The following is a 13,212-nucleotide window of genomic DNA, read 5'->3' as shown; positions in this document are numbered from 1 at the left end:
GGCGAATGGTCTCTTCACCCAGAGGTATTTCTTCAGATTGTTCAAATGTGGGGGCTTCCAGAGATAGATCTGATGGCCTCTCATCTAAACAAGAAACTTCCCAGGTATCTGTCCAGATCCCGGGATCCTCAGGCGGAGGCAGTGGATGCATTATCACTTCCTTGGAAGTATCATCCTGCCTATATCTTTCCGCCTCTAGTTCTTCTTCCAAGAGTAATCTCCAAGATTCTGAGGGAATGCTCGTTTGTTCTGCTAATAGCTCCGGCATGGCCTCACAGGTTTTGGTATGCGGATCTTGTCCGGATGGCATCTTGCCAACCATGGACTCTTCCGTTAAGACCAGACCTTCTGTCGCAAGGTCCTTTTTTCCATCCGGATCTGAAATCCTTAAATTTAAAGGTATGGAGATTGAACGCTTGATTCTTAGTCAGAGAGGTTTCTCTGACTCTGTGATTGATACTATGTTACAGGCTCGTAAATCTGTATCTAGAGAGATATATTATAGAGTCTGGAAGACTTATATTTCTTGGTGTCTTACTCATCATTTTTCTTGGTATTCTTTTAGAATTCCGAGAATATTACAATTTCTTCAGGATGGTTTAGATAAGGGTTTGTCCGCAAGTTCCTTGAAAGGACAAATCTCTGCTCTTTCTGTTCTTTTTCACAGAAAGATTGCTATTCTTCCTGATATTCATTGTTTTGTACAAGCTTTGGTTCGTATAAAACCTGTCATTAAGTAAATTTCTCCTCCATGGAGTTTGAATTTGGTTCTGGGAGCTCTTCAAGCTCCTCCGTTTGAACCTATGCATTCATTGGACATTAAATTGCTTTCTTGGAAAGTTTTGTTCCTTTTGGCCATCTCTTCTGCCAGAAGAGTTTCTGAATTATCTGCTCTTTCTTGTGAGTCTCCTTTTCTGATTTTTCATCAGGATAAGGCGGTGTTGCGAACTTCTTTTGAATTTTTACCTAAGGTTGTGAATTCCAACAACATTAGTAGAGAAATCGTGGTTCCTTCATTATGTCCTAATCCTAAGAATTCTAAGGAAAAATCGTTACATTCTTTGGATGTTGTTAGAGCTTTGAAATATTATGTTGAAGCTACTAAATCTTTCCGAAAGACTTCTAGTCTATTTGTCATCTTTTCTGGTTCTAGAAAAGGCCAGAAAGCTTCAACCATTTCTTTGGCATCCTGGTTGAAATCTTTAATTCATCTTGCCTATGTTAAATCGGGTAAGACTCCGCCTCAGAGGATTACAGCTCATTCTACTAGGTCAGTTTCTTCTTCCTGGGCGTTTAGGAATGAAGCTTCAGTTGATCAGATTTGCAAAGCAGCGACTTGGTCCTCTTTGCATACTTTTACTAAATTCTACCATTTTGATGTATTCTCTTCTTCTGAAGCAGTTTTTGGTAGAAAGGTACTTCAGGCAGTGGTTTCGGTTTGAATCTTCTGCTTATGTTTTTCTTTAAACTTTATTTTGGGTGTGGATTATTTTCAGCAGGAATTGGCTGTCTTTATTTTATCCCTCCCTCTCTAGTGACTCTTGTGTGGAAAGATCCACATCTTGGGTATTCATTATCCCATACGTCACTAGCTCATGGACTCTTGTTAATTACATGAAAGAAAACATAATTTATGTAAGAACTTACCTGATAAATTCATTTCTTTCATATTAACAAGAGTCCATGAGGCCCACCCTTTTTTGTGGTGGTTATGATTTTTTTGTATAAAGCACAATTATTCCAATTCCTTATTTTATATGCTTCGCACTTTTTTTCTTATCACCCCACTTCTTGGCTATTCGTTAAACTGATTTGTGGGTGTGGTGAGGGGTGTATTTATAGGCATTTTAAGGTTTGGGAAACTTTGCCCCTCCTGGTAGGAATGTATATCCCATACGTCACTAGCTCATGGACTCTTGTTAATATGAAAGAAATGAATTTATCAGGTAAGTTCTTACATAAATTATGTTTTTCCTAATGAAATAACTAATTTGTGCTTTAAAAAGACTGCCATTTACTGTGTACCGTTATTTTGCTGAAGCTTGTTCTTTTCTGGGAATGAGGTTACAGCTTCCCTGGTGAAATATTAAGTCATTTTAAATAGATATGAAAGACAAAATGAAACTTGCATGATTCAGAAAGAGCATGCCATTTTAAGACACTTTTTTTAAATTCACTTTAAGTTTGCACTATGTCAATGTACGTTCTTTTTGCATCCTTAGTTGAAAAGGGATATGTACATACTTACACTACTGGGAGCTAGCTGATGGGTAGTGGCTACCAGTTTTTACTTAAAGGCCACATTTTGTGAGTGGTTCAGTAGTGAAACAGAGAGCGGCACCCTGCATTTAGCCGACACTGCACAATGCAGACTGCAAGGTATGGTTCCCCTATTAACTGTTGGATCTCTCACAAAATGTGGCCTTAGAGGGAAGACTGATTACTACACACATCTCTTGTCTTGGTTCACAAGATGTTTTCAGCTACTTCTGAGTAGAGTGCATTGCTGCTCTGGATCTAACTTTAACTATGTGTTCAAACTCCATTTTTAACAACAAGCTAATATTAGGATGCTTGGGGAAGCTCTGAAAACATTAACCTTTTTAAAATCTAAAATTTTAACTAAGGTTAGACCTAACCTTGTGTTCCTTTTTTATATTGCGATAAAATCTGACAATATAAAATGTTATGATTCTCTACAAGAAATTGTTAAAGGGACAGTCAACACCAGAATTTTTGTTGTTTTTTAAGATAGATAATCCCTTTATTAACCATTTCCCAGTTTTGCATAACCAACACTGTTATATTAATATACTTTTTAACTCTGATTAACTTGTATCTAAGCATCTTCTGACAGCCCCCTGGTCACATGACATTTTATTTATTATCTGACTTCCATTTTAGCCAATTAGTACAGCGTCTGCCACAATCCACGGGCGTGATCACAATGTTATCTATATGAGCCATCCTAGGTTTAACTTTCAACTAAGAATACCAAGAGAACAAAGCAAAAGTGGTGATAAAAGTAAATTGGAAAGTTGTTTAAAATTACATGTCCTATTTGAAACATAAGTCTTTTTTGGGGCTTGACTGTCCCTTTAACCCCTTAAGGACCGACGACGTATGCCGTACGTCGTAAAAAAACAAACAAAAAAACTTAAAGACCGAGGTCATACGTTGTCTGTCTTGGAAAGCGGTGGAAGCGATCCTGATCGCTTCCAGCCGCTTTCCGGTTATTGCAGCGATGCCTCGATATCGAGGCATCCTGCAATAACATTTTTCACTCATCCGATTCAGAGAGAGCCACTCTGTGGCCCTCTCTGCACTGGACATCGATGGCCGCAATCGTTGTTGGGGGGGAGGCGGGTGGGCGGCCATCAATGGGTTCCTGCTGCAAGAGGTGAGCGGGTTGCCGCGGGCGTGCACGGGGAGGGAGTGGGTGGGAACCGCTACACTACAGAAATTTTTTATATTGATAAGTGGGAGAAAGGGGGGAGGGAATGGGTTAATTAAATATCTAAGGGATCTGGGAGGGGGTGGGGTGTTGGTCTTTGGGGGGTTAAGGAAGGTTGGGGGCTAAGGGGTGATCTTACACAGCAGAATATGTAAATATGCTAAAAAAATTAAGATAACTTTTTATTTTAGTAGTGGCAGACTTTCTGTCAGTACTTAAGATGCCGGGGACAATTGTGTGTGTGTGTGTGTGTGTGTGTGTGTGTGTGTGTGTGTGTGTGGGGGGGGGGGGGTGTAGAGAGCTGTTTGGGAGGGATCAGGGGGTGTGATGTGGGAGGCTGATTTCTACACTAAAGCTAAAATTAACTCTGCAACCTCCCTACAAGCTACCTAATTAATCCCTGCACTGCTGGGAATAATACACGTGTGATGCGCAGCGGCATTTAGCGGCCTTCTAATTGCCAAAAAGCAACGCCAAAACCATATGTCTGCTATTTCTGAACAAAGGGGATCCCAGAGAAGCATTTAAAACCATTTGTGCCATAATTGCACAAGCTGTTTGTAAATAATTTCAGTGAGAAAACAAAAATTGTGAAAATTTTTAGTTTTTTTTTTATTTGATTGCATTTGGCGGTGAAATGGTGGCATGAAATATACCAAGATGGGCCTAGATCAATACTTGGGTTTGTCTACTACACTAAAGCTAAAATTAACCCTAGAAGCTCCCTACATGCTCACTAATTAACCCCTTCACTGCAGTGGCATTTAGCGGCCTTCTAATTACCAAAAAGCAATGCCAAAGCCATGTATGTCTGCTATTTCTGAACAAAGGGGATCCCAGAGAAGCATTTACAACCATTTATGCCATAATTGCACAAGTTGTTTGTAAATAATTTAAGTGAGAAACCTAAAGTTTGTCAAAAAAATTGTGAAAAAGTGAAAGATTTTTTTTTTTTTTATTTGATTGCATTTGGCGGTGAAATAGTGCTATGAAATATACCAAAATGGGCCTAGATCAATACTTTAAGATGGCTTCTAAAAAAATATATAGACATGTCAATGGATATTCAGGGATTCCTGAAAGATATCAGTGTCCCAATGTAACTAGCGCTAATTATGAAAAAAATTGGTTTGGAAAAAGCAAAGTGGGTATTTCTAAACTCAGGACAAAATTTAGAAACTATTTAGCATGGCTTTTCTTTGGTGGTTGTAGATATGTAACAGATCTTGGGGGTCAAAGTTAGAATAAGTGTTTTTTTTCCCCATTTTTTCCCCCTCATATTTTATAATTTTTTTATAGTAGATTATAAGATATTATGAAAATAATGGTATCTTTAGAAAGTCCATTTAATGGCGAGGAAAAACGGTATATAATATGTGGGTACGGTAAATGATTAAGAGGAAAATTACAGCTAAACACAAACACCGCAAAAATGTAAAAATAGCCTTGGTCCCAAACGGACAGAAAATGGAAAAGTGCTGTGGTCATTAAGAGGTTAAATCTGTTATCTAACAAGTGACAAAAAATGGTTTACTCCATGTTGAAATTGAGGAAAATAGAAAAAAGTCAACTCTAAATGTAAGAATCAGAACCTCATTTAAATTAAGCTAGTGGCTCTTTTACTTACTGTTTAACTTGATCTTCCTAATCCCAAGATAATAAATATTGCAACGAAGGGAATAAAACATTTCCCCGCTGTTTTACGCGGTTCACGTTTATTTAATACATTTTGGTTGTAATGTGTTTTTTTTTTTTTTGTTTTTTTTTCCCCTTCTTACTTTGACCCCTTTTTTAAAAACGCAAAATGTTTTTGTTTATAAAGTGACAAATTTAAGTTAAAAAAACATGGTGACTTACTGGTATACATTTTACTGAGTGCAATAAAGTGGACAAGGGAGTATATAAAAGTGTTGACTGGAGGTATTTTATAAACGTAAGCTTAGGGGGGATCTGTTGCATGGGATTGCATATGTATTGTTATGCTAGTTCTCCATAACTTAAAGGGACAGTCTACTCAAAACTAAACTTTCATGATTCCGATAGGGGATGCAATTTTAAACAACTTTCCAATTTACTTTTATCATCAAATTTGCTTTGTTCCCTTGGTGGTATTTTTGAAAAGCTAAACCTAGCTAAGCTCAAACTGATTTCTAAACAGTTGAAACCAGCCTCCTAGCTCAGAGCATTTTAAAAGTTTTTCACAGTTAGACTGTGCTAGTTCACATGTGTCATATAGATAACATTGTGCTCACTCCCGTGAAGTTATTTAGGAGTCTTCACTGATTGACTACACTGCATGTCTGTCAAAGGCACTTAGATAAGGAGGCTATCTGCAAAGGCTTAGATACAAGGTAATCACAGAAGTAAAAAGTATATTAATATAACTGTGTTGGTTATGCAAAAACGGGGAATGGGTAATAGAGGGATGATCTATCTTTTTAAATAAGAAAAAATTTGGTGTAGACTGTCCCTTTAAACTATGATTAATCTTGATGTACAGAGATCTTTCATAATATGTAGTAAATTATACAGACATGTTTAAGTCTTGTGATATAATAAAACTCTTTACTGTTTGGCAGAGCCACAGTACTTTCGTTTTGAGGGAGTTTGGCTGACTGAGGCAGGTATGGCAGTGCTACGTAGTCTCATGCTGTCGCCTGTCCAGAAAAAGAAGCCGCGACGCTCACGATTAAGTACAGGGGGGGAGATTTTTTCTGATTTTCCGGATCATGTAAGCTGTGAAGAAAGAAAGGAAGGGGAGACAGAGTGTGATGAGCTAAAAGCAGATGGTAAGTGCTCAGCAACCTTTTGCTAACTAGTACCTTTTTGTTTTGTTCCATCACATCAACTTTGACCAATTATTTTTCTTTTCATCCTTTGCTTGAACTATTTATCTAATCAGGTTGCAACATGGAACCAATGGAGTGCGAGATAAAGACAGAACCTCTTGGCAGCCCAGAACGAGAAGCTGGAGGAGAAACTGAAGCCGGCAAATTGATTGAAGATCCTGATGATGCCAAGAAGAAGAAAAGAAAACCTTATAGACCTGGTAAGGGATATTTTTAAAAAGTTTCTTGTGTGGTGGTGAAGTTTGTGTTGTGATTTTTTTAAATAAAGAAAATAACTAAAAATCTGATTATAATTTGCTTAAAGGCAACAGTACTTACTAATGTTATATACCTTGCTTCTAGGTATCGGAGGCTTCATGATACGACAGAGGAAAACCCATACACGTTCTAAGAAGGGACATGCAGCTTTTTTAGAAGCCTGTCGAGAGAGCCAGAGTTTAGATATTCATCCAGATGATGGTATGATACAGCTGTGCAATAACCCTTGTGAACTGAACATATAGTAAATAGACTTCCTTCTGTCCCCCATCTTAAAAATCTTTTTGTTTTGTTATCCGTTTGCTTTTCACAAAATGTTTTTTTTAAATTCCCACTAAGTATATGAGGATTTTTTTATTTAAAAAAGCAGTATGGTGTAGATTAACAAACATACAGAAATGGTTTAAAAATGTATCACCTCTGAAAAGTATGAATAAGGAAGTAGACTATATTTTTAAATTCTGGTGAAACATTCAGGACACTGGTCGTGTGTTTCCCCCCCCCCCCCACCCCCTCAAATAAAATACATAAGTTGTTTTTTTTTAGTTGAAATAATTTTTTTATTAACTCCACTCCATCTCCACATTTCTTAGAGAATATACATACATTTCACAGCTTAAATACATCATATGACATTCATTTAACAAAAGCGTACCCAACTCTGGGGTTTTCCCTTTATTTAAGGTTCTTAAGAATTCGTATACCTCGCCCTTTGTTTGCTCACTTGAAGAGTTTGGCAAATGGATGTATTTTTCTTCTTGCCTCTAAAACTATATTCTCGAACTAGTAGTCTTCGTATTAATCTGTGGAGTTGTTTTCCTTAATAAATTCTCCCCTTTTACTTCTCCTTTGCAATCTCTTTTAGGACAATGTTCTTTATGGGGGGTATTTTTCTTGTTTTTTTTTTAAAGGGGGGGTGTGTTTTTTTTTTCTTTTTTGTTATTGCATGTGAAGTTATTCAGCTTATTCCTTTAAATATTTAACGAGTCAGTGGGATTGGTAGCTGTAAGGTTTGGCACTTGGCTACATGTGTTTGTTTTAACCAAAGCTGCAGCTCCTGAGGTGTCTACTGAAGGTGGTGCGGATGGAGGAGCTACAGAAGCAGATGAGAAGAAGAAGAGAAGAGGCAGAAAGAAGAGCAAACTGGAAGATATGTTCCCAGCATATTTACAGGTGTGTGATTATTATTTTGTCTGCCACTAAACCATTTTGCATGCTTGTTTAACTCTCTAAGTTGAGAGAGATTCATAACCAAGTTTCTCTGAGATTTTGGTGCCTAGTCCAATTTCAGTATTACTGCTGAATTGCTTTGTGAGTAGCTTAACTTGGACAAATGATATAAAACACCAAAGCCTGTCGGTTCTGCTCTTTTGTAACTGTAAAGGAAAACTGTACTTCATTTTGTAGAATCTGCATGTAAAATGTGGAGGTTTTTTTTTTCCCCATAAGGTGGTGAGAGTCTACAAGCTATTATTTCTGGGATTTGACTCCTGGCAATTAGGAGGCAGATTCCGAAATCTGCGATGGCACTTAATCCCTCTGAACTCTCTGGTATTCTAGTATTTTCTTTGCCTCCCAGGAGGAAGGTGAAGAATTGAGGTGCTCCAGATTCTTCGTTGAGAGGGATCCTCAAATCAATTTGAGACCCATTTTCCCCTCAGAGCGGCTACTTAAGGGACAAAGGGGAATATTTGAGTAGTGCATAGTGACACAATTACGTCCAGTAAAGGAGTTAGTCACAAGCCTGCACAGGTGTTGTGGGGTCCGATCCTTTAGCCTCCTGCTTTTTGGTTGTTGATATACTCCACACATACCAGATCTCCTGCTGTGACATACACAGCACTGTATGGACTCTTTATCTTAAGCAGTCTTTTCTACAGCCAGCATGCATAGTAGATTGGGTGCATCTGTGGTAAGTGCAGCCATTTCTTGAACTAACATAGCCCACAGGCTATTAGTAGGTACAGCAAATTTAAGATGCATCTAGCCAGGGTACATACGCATGACACACTAATTCCATCTTTATTACTTAGGCTTTTCATACTTAGTCTAGTAATTATGTAAACATTATTATTGTGTAAGAGCTGCTATTTACTATTCAGCTAATTCACCTGATAGTTGAATCTTAATGCAACCTTATACCCTCTGTGATATACACAGTAAAATGGATTTAACTGTCTGCCGATGTAAGGGGGAGTCTTTGTGTAGTTTATATTTGTAGTGCACTGACTTGGCACAGCATTTGCAGTTAGTAATTGGGCTATGTACCTTTTTTTCTTTTTTGAAATTCCTCAACTGCTCATTTTATTTCTGAGCGCAACAGACATTTTTCAAATGTCATTACTGAAGGGTAAGATTTTTATTAATTATTATGCCAGACTAGATTTTTATGCAGTGCATTATTTCAGGCCATAAAAATAACATCTTACAAATAATATGGTTAGTTGTTTCTTTCCTGCTTTTGAAAACAAGGGTTTTAGCTGTCTTGTGTGTGTTTTTTTTTTTAATTTTTTTTTTAATTTTTTTTTATTTATACCTAAAGTGTTTTTTCGAATATCATAAATCAGGAGATTATAGCTCAACCCTTTGTCCTAATCCAAAGAATTAATTTGATGGCCTCTTGCCTGTTGAATATTTAAGAGCATTAGAATTCTTCTATCAATTTGCAAAGGTTGGTTTGTACCTTTTGCTCCATATAAAGGCCATATCCGTTTCTTAAGCTTTTTGGCTAAATCTCATGATTACTCAGGTTTACTTGGAGGCGGGATAGTCTTTTTTTCAAAACGCCTTATTGACTTTTTTTTTTTTTTTCCTAGATCGGATTCTTATTGGCTTTTTAAGAATGAGTATTAAATTGAATACATTTGCAAGGCTGCCACATACCTTCTCTAAATTCTACCACTTTTATATGTTTGGTCCGGTCTGGTAATTAGTTGCCTGCCTTAAAAATGATTTTTCGTGCTTAATTACTCGTGATTTCCACAGCTTGGGTATTAGTTCCCAGGAGTAATGGGTTGTTGACTCTCACCACCTTATAAAAGAAAACATAACTTATGCTTACCTCCATAGATTAATCTTTCATGGTGGTGAGAGTCCACGAGACCCGTCAATTTTTTTTTCTTCAGTTCTAGTTTTCACTTAATTTTCTCTTTTGTCCTCTCCTACTTCTCTGCTTCTTCTTTCTTGGCTATATGTCTGACTAGAATATCAGAGAGGTGGGAGGGATTAAGGGATATTAGAGCTTTGGGTATCCTTTTTTGCCTTCTCCTAGTGGCCAGGAGTTGAATCCTAGGAGTAATGACTCATAGACTATCTCACCGCCTGTCATGCTTTTTATTTTTCAAGACTGAAAACTGCACAAGGCTGCCACTTTTGCATTCCAATAAAAGATTACAAGATAAAAAAAATATGAAAGTATATGGCCGTTGTTTTACTATTTATAATTGAACCTGACCTTTGGACTAGGTAGACCTTTCATTAAACTTGCTGATTTCATACAAACAAAACTCCCTAGCTAAATTAATTAGTATAAATGTTTTAGCCCTTATAGTCATAATTATTTGAAAAATGAGGACATTCATTTACTTTTCCTTTTTGACAAGGATAAAAGGCCATGGTTATAGGAAGGTCAGAAATAAGAGTGGGACTGTAACCAAGAGTGAATTGCTTGTTCTGCATGCATGATGGTCTTTATTTTCATGCCACTTAATAAATTAAGCTTTTTACCATGAGGGGACGGAGCAGCAATATACAATTGTCAATATCCATATATTGTGTGTGTTCATGAAATGCCAGCTAACTAAATAGGGGTTTGTTTTGGGGATCCTGGTGTGTGGTTGTTTTTTTGTTTTTTTTCATCTGTTCATTTTATTCTGGATCATCAGTTTGTTTTCCTTTGCATATACATTTTATATATCAGAACATTTTGTTTTTGTATTGTAAATAAGCAGTTTGAGCATCTTTTTTTTTTTTTTTTTTTTTTAATTGTATTTTATTCTCCTTTTAATAGGAAGCATTTTTTGGGAAAGAACTGCTTGATCTCAGTAGACAAGCTTTGCTGGCTGCTCGACCATTGGCACATAAGATCAAGCCTGTGCACAATGTCCCTTTAAATCCCCTTAGCACAGTGGGACCAACCTCACAAGCTTCTCAGCAAAGCACAGGTAAGTTTTACAATTAAAGGATAGAATGTAACAAAGATTTATTTTTATTTTATTTTTTTAAAGGGACAGGAAACCCCAAAAAATGTATTTCATCATTTGGATAGAACATACAATTTTAAACAACTTTCCAATTTACTTCTATTATCAAATTAGATTAATTCTATTGTTATTCTTTGCTGAAGAAACATCATTGCACTACTGGCAGCTAACTGAACATATAGTTAGCCAATCACAAGAGACAGATGTGTGCAGGCACCAATAAGCAGCTAGCTCCCACTAGTGTAGGATATGTGCGTATTCATTTTCAACTGATACCAAGAGAACAAAGGGGTTAACAGATCAGATCATGTACTTTTTGCATGAGAATGTCCTTTTAATTTTTTAGGCACTTAGAACATTTTCTAGCATATCAAGAAATAATTGTTCTATTGTTTTATTACTGCTATGTTGGTAATCGATCTCTTGCTTTTGTCAGCAGAGACAACGGTTCCCACCCCTGCATTGGCACCTGAAGAATCTGAAAGTAATGAAACAAAGACTGAAAATCCAGGTTGGGAGACCTTTTAGTTTGGGATTATTTTTGTAAATATAGTATTGTTCTCAAAGTAGCACCTACATTTCTCAAAATAGGTTTACCATTTTGCAATTTGTTAATTTTAAATAGCAAATAACCACATTCATTATTCTCAAAGCACCTGTTTCTTACTCCAAACATTTTATTTCATCTTCCTTTATTGCTCCACATGAGCTAAAGCAAAATCTTGATTTATAATCTGAGATAAGATGCTTCTCTCAATGTTACACTTAACAGGAGTCTTGTCTAGTGGGTGTATAGCTTCTTGCCACTTGGAGTAGATAGGCCATCTTACTCGTAAGTGAGAACCACCTTGGTATATGTTTCTTGCAGGCGTATGCACACAGTGTTAGACGTTTCAGCTACATGTATGTGTTTTGTCCCTCTGTTTTATGCTCTATTTTACTGGCAGTTCAGATCTACTCTAGAGGAGAAGAAACTACTACTTTACATGTTAAATATCTGTGAGTAGAAGTTTTTTTGATGGTCTTGTGGTTTTGGGATTTAATAGCCCGAGGGGATTTTTTTTTGCAATGGGGGTCTGGTGGATTTTGGGCTTATAGTGAGGGAGGCTGTTTTTATGTGATGGTATATAGCTGTTTAGTGGTCTGTATCATTGGGTGTCAGGAAGTTAAGGGGAAGGGGCTTTTTATTGTTGGGAGATGTTCTGGATGGTTATTAGGGTGAGATGTTGGAGGTTTTGACAGTTTGAGTTAAATGTGTTGGGGGGGGGGGGGGGTCTGGTGGTTTAATTTGGGGCACTTGTACTTCTGGTGGGGGTACTGTTGCCAAATAGAGCTAATATCCAGCACAAATGTCCCAATGTGCGTGCACTCTGTGAGGGGTAAACTGCCACTACCCCAAGACAATATCAGAATGCAAGAACACAGCAGCACCACTTTTAGTCTCCAAAACCTTCTTTTATTCCATTCACATGGGTAGCAAAAAGTAAAAACAGAGCGACGTTTTCGGGTTTAACACCTGCATGAATAAGGGTGTTTCACCCGAAACGTAATGTTTTCTGTGTTAATTTATTCCATTCACATGGGTAGCAAAAAGAAGTTTTTTGAGACTAAAAGTGGTGCTGTTGTGTTCTTGCATTCGGGTACTGTTTACACCAGCTTTTAAAAAGTGATACTAGAAGTTAGTTAAGTGCTTTGGCACATAACAATTCTCTTATATTAGCAAGGTTAATCTGTCAAGCACACCTAGTTATTGATTTTCATTAAAGGGACATAATACCCAAATGCTAAATCACTTGAAAGTGATGCAGTATAACTGTAAAATGCTGACAGGAAAATATCACCTGAGAATCTTTATGTAAAAAAGGAAAATATTTTACCTCACAATTTCCTTAGCTCACCAGAGTAAGTGCCGTGTAAAAAGTTAGCTTTCAGTTACTAACCAGCTGCAGTTTAAAAAAAATAAAAAGGAAAAAATGAACAGCAGCCAATGAGCATCAGCAGTGCTGAGGTCCTTAACTCTTTTACTGTGATCTCATGAGATTTAATTTAACTCTCATTAAATTTTATTGTAAACTTCCTTAAACTGAATAGGGAAATAACATGTGTGCATGAGGCATACTCCCTTGCAGGTTCCATGACAGGCATACTGATTTGCTGCTTAAAGTACTTTACAATGGGGTGTGAATACTTAGTAAAAAAGAAACATATTTACCTCAAAATGTCCTAAGAGATGTTCAGGAGATATTTTCTAGAAAGCTTTTTACAGCTATGCTGCATCACTTTCAAGTGTTTCAACATTTGGGTATCATGGCCGTTAAAGTATGGGATGCGCTTATATATCCGCGGTTATGAAAGATATTTGTTACATTTTTAATATATAACTGAAGAAGGCTGAGTAATCCATTTTGTCCTATGTGTTTAACCTTCAGAAATGGGTTAAACACTTAGG

The 13,212-nt window shown here is 37.0% G+C and overlaps 1 protein-coding gene across 3 annotated transcripts in view; it reads left to right on the top strand.

Moving 5' to 3' along the window:
• KMT2D (lysine methyltransferase 2D) overlaps positions 1–13,212 on the top strand; it is a 948,037-nt gene that overhangs the window by 109,597 nt on the left and 825,228 nt on the right. For 2 of the 3 annotated variants that reach the window (XM_053708073.1, XM_053708074.1), the window contains exons 19-24: positions 6,034–6,243; positions 6,357–6,503; positions 6,646–6,762; positions 7,610–7,734; positions 10,571–10,724; positions 11,200–11,274. In XM_053708073.1, coding sequence (XP_053564048.1) covers positions 6,034–6,243; positions 6,357–6,503; positions 6,646–6,762; positions 7,610–7,734; positions 10,571–10,724; positions 11,200–11,274 — 828 coding nt within the window. The remainder of the gene's footprint in view (positions 1–6,033; positions 6,244–6,356; positions 6,504–6,645; positions 6,763–7,609; positions 7,735–10,570; positions 10,725–11,199; positions 11,275–13,212) is intronic. The other variant, XM_053708075.1, reaches the window with a different exon arrangement.

This window comes from Bombina bombina, chromosome 3 (assembly GCF_027579735.1).
Source record: "Bombina bombina isolate aBomBom1 chromosome 3, aBomBom1.pri, whole genome shotgun sequence".
NCBI classification, from domain to species: Eukaryota; Metazoa; Chordata; class Amphibia; order Anura; family Bombinatoridae; genus Bombina; species Bombina bombina.
This window is presented reverse-complemented; position numbering and strand designations above follow the sequence as displayed.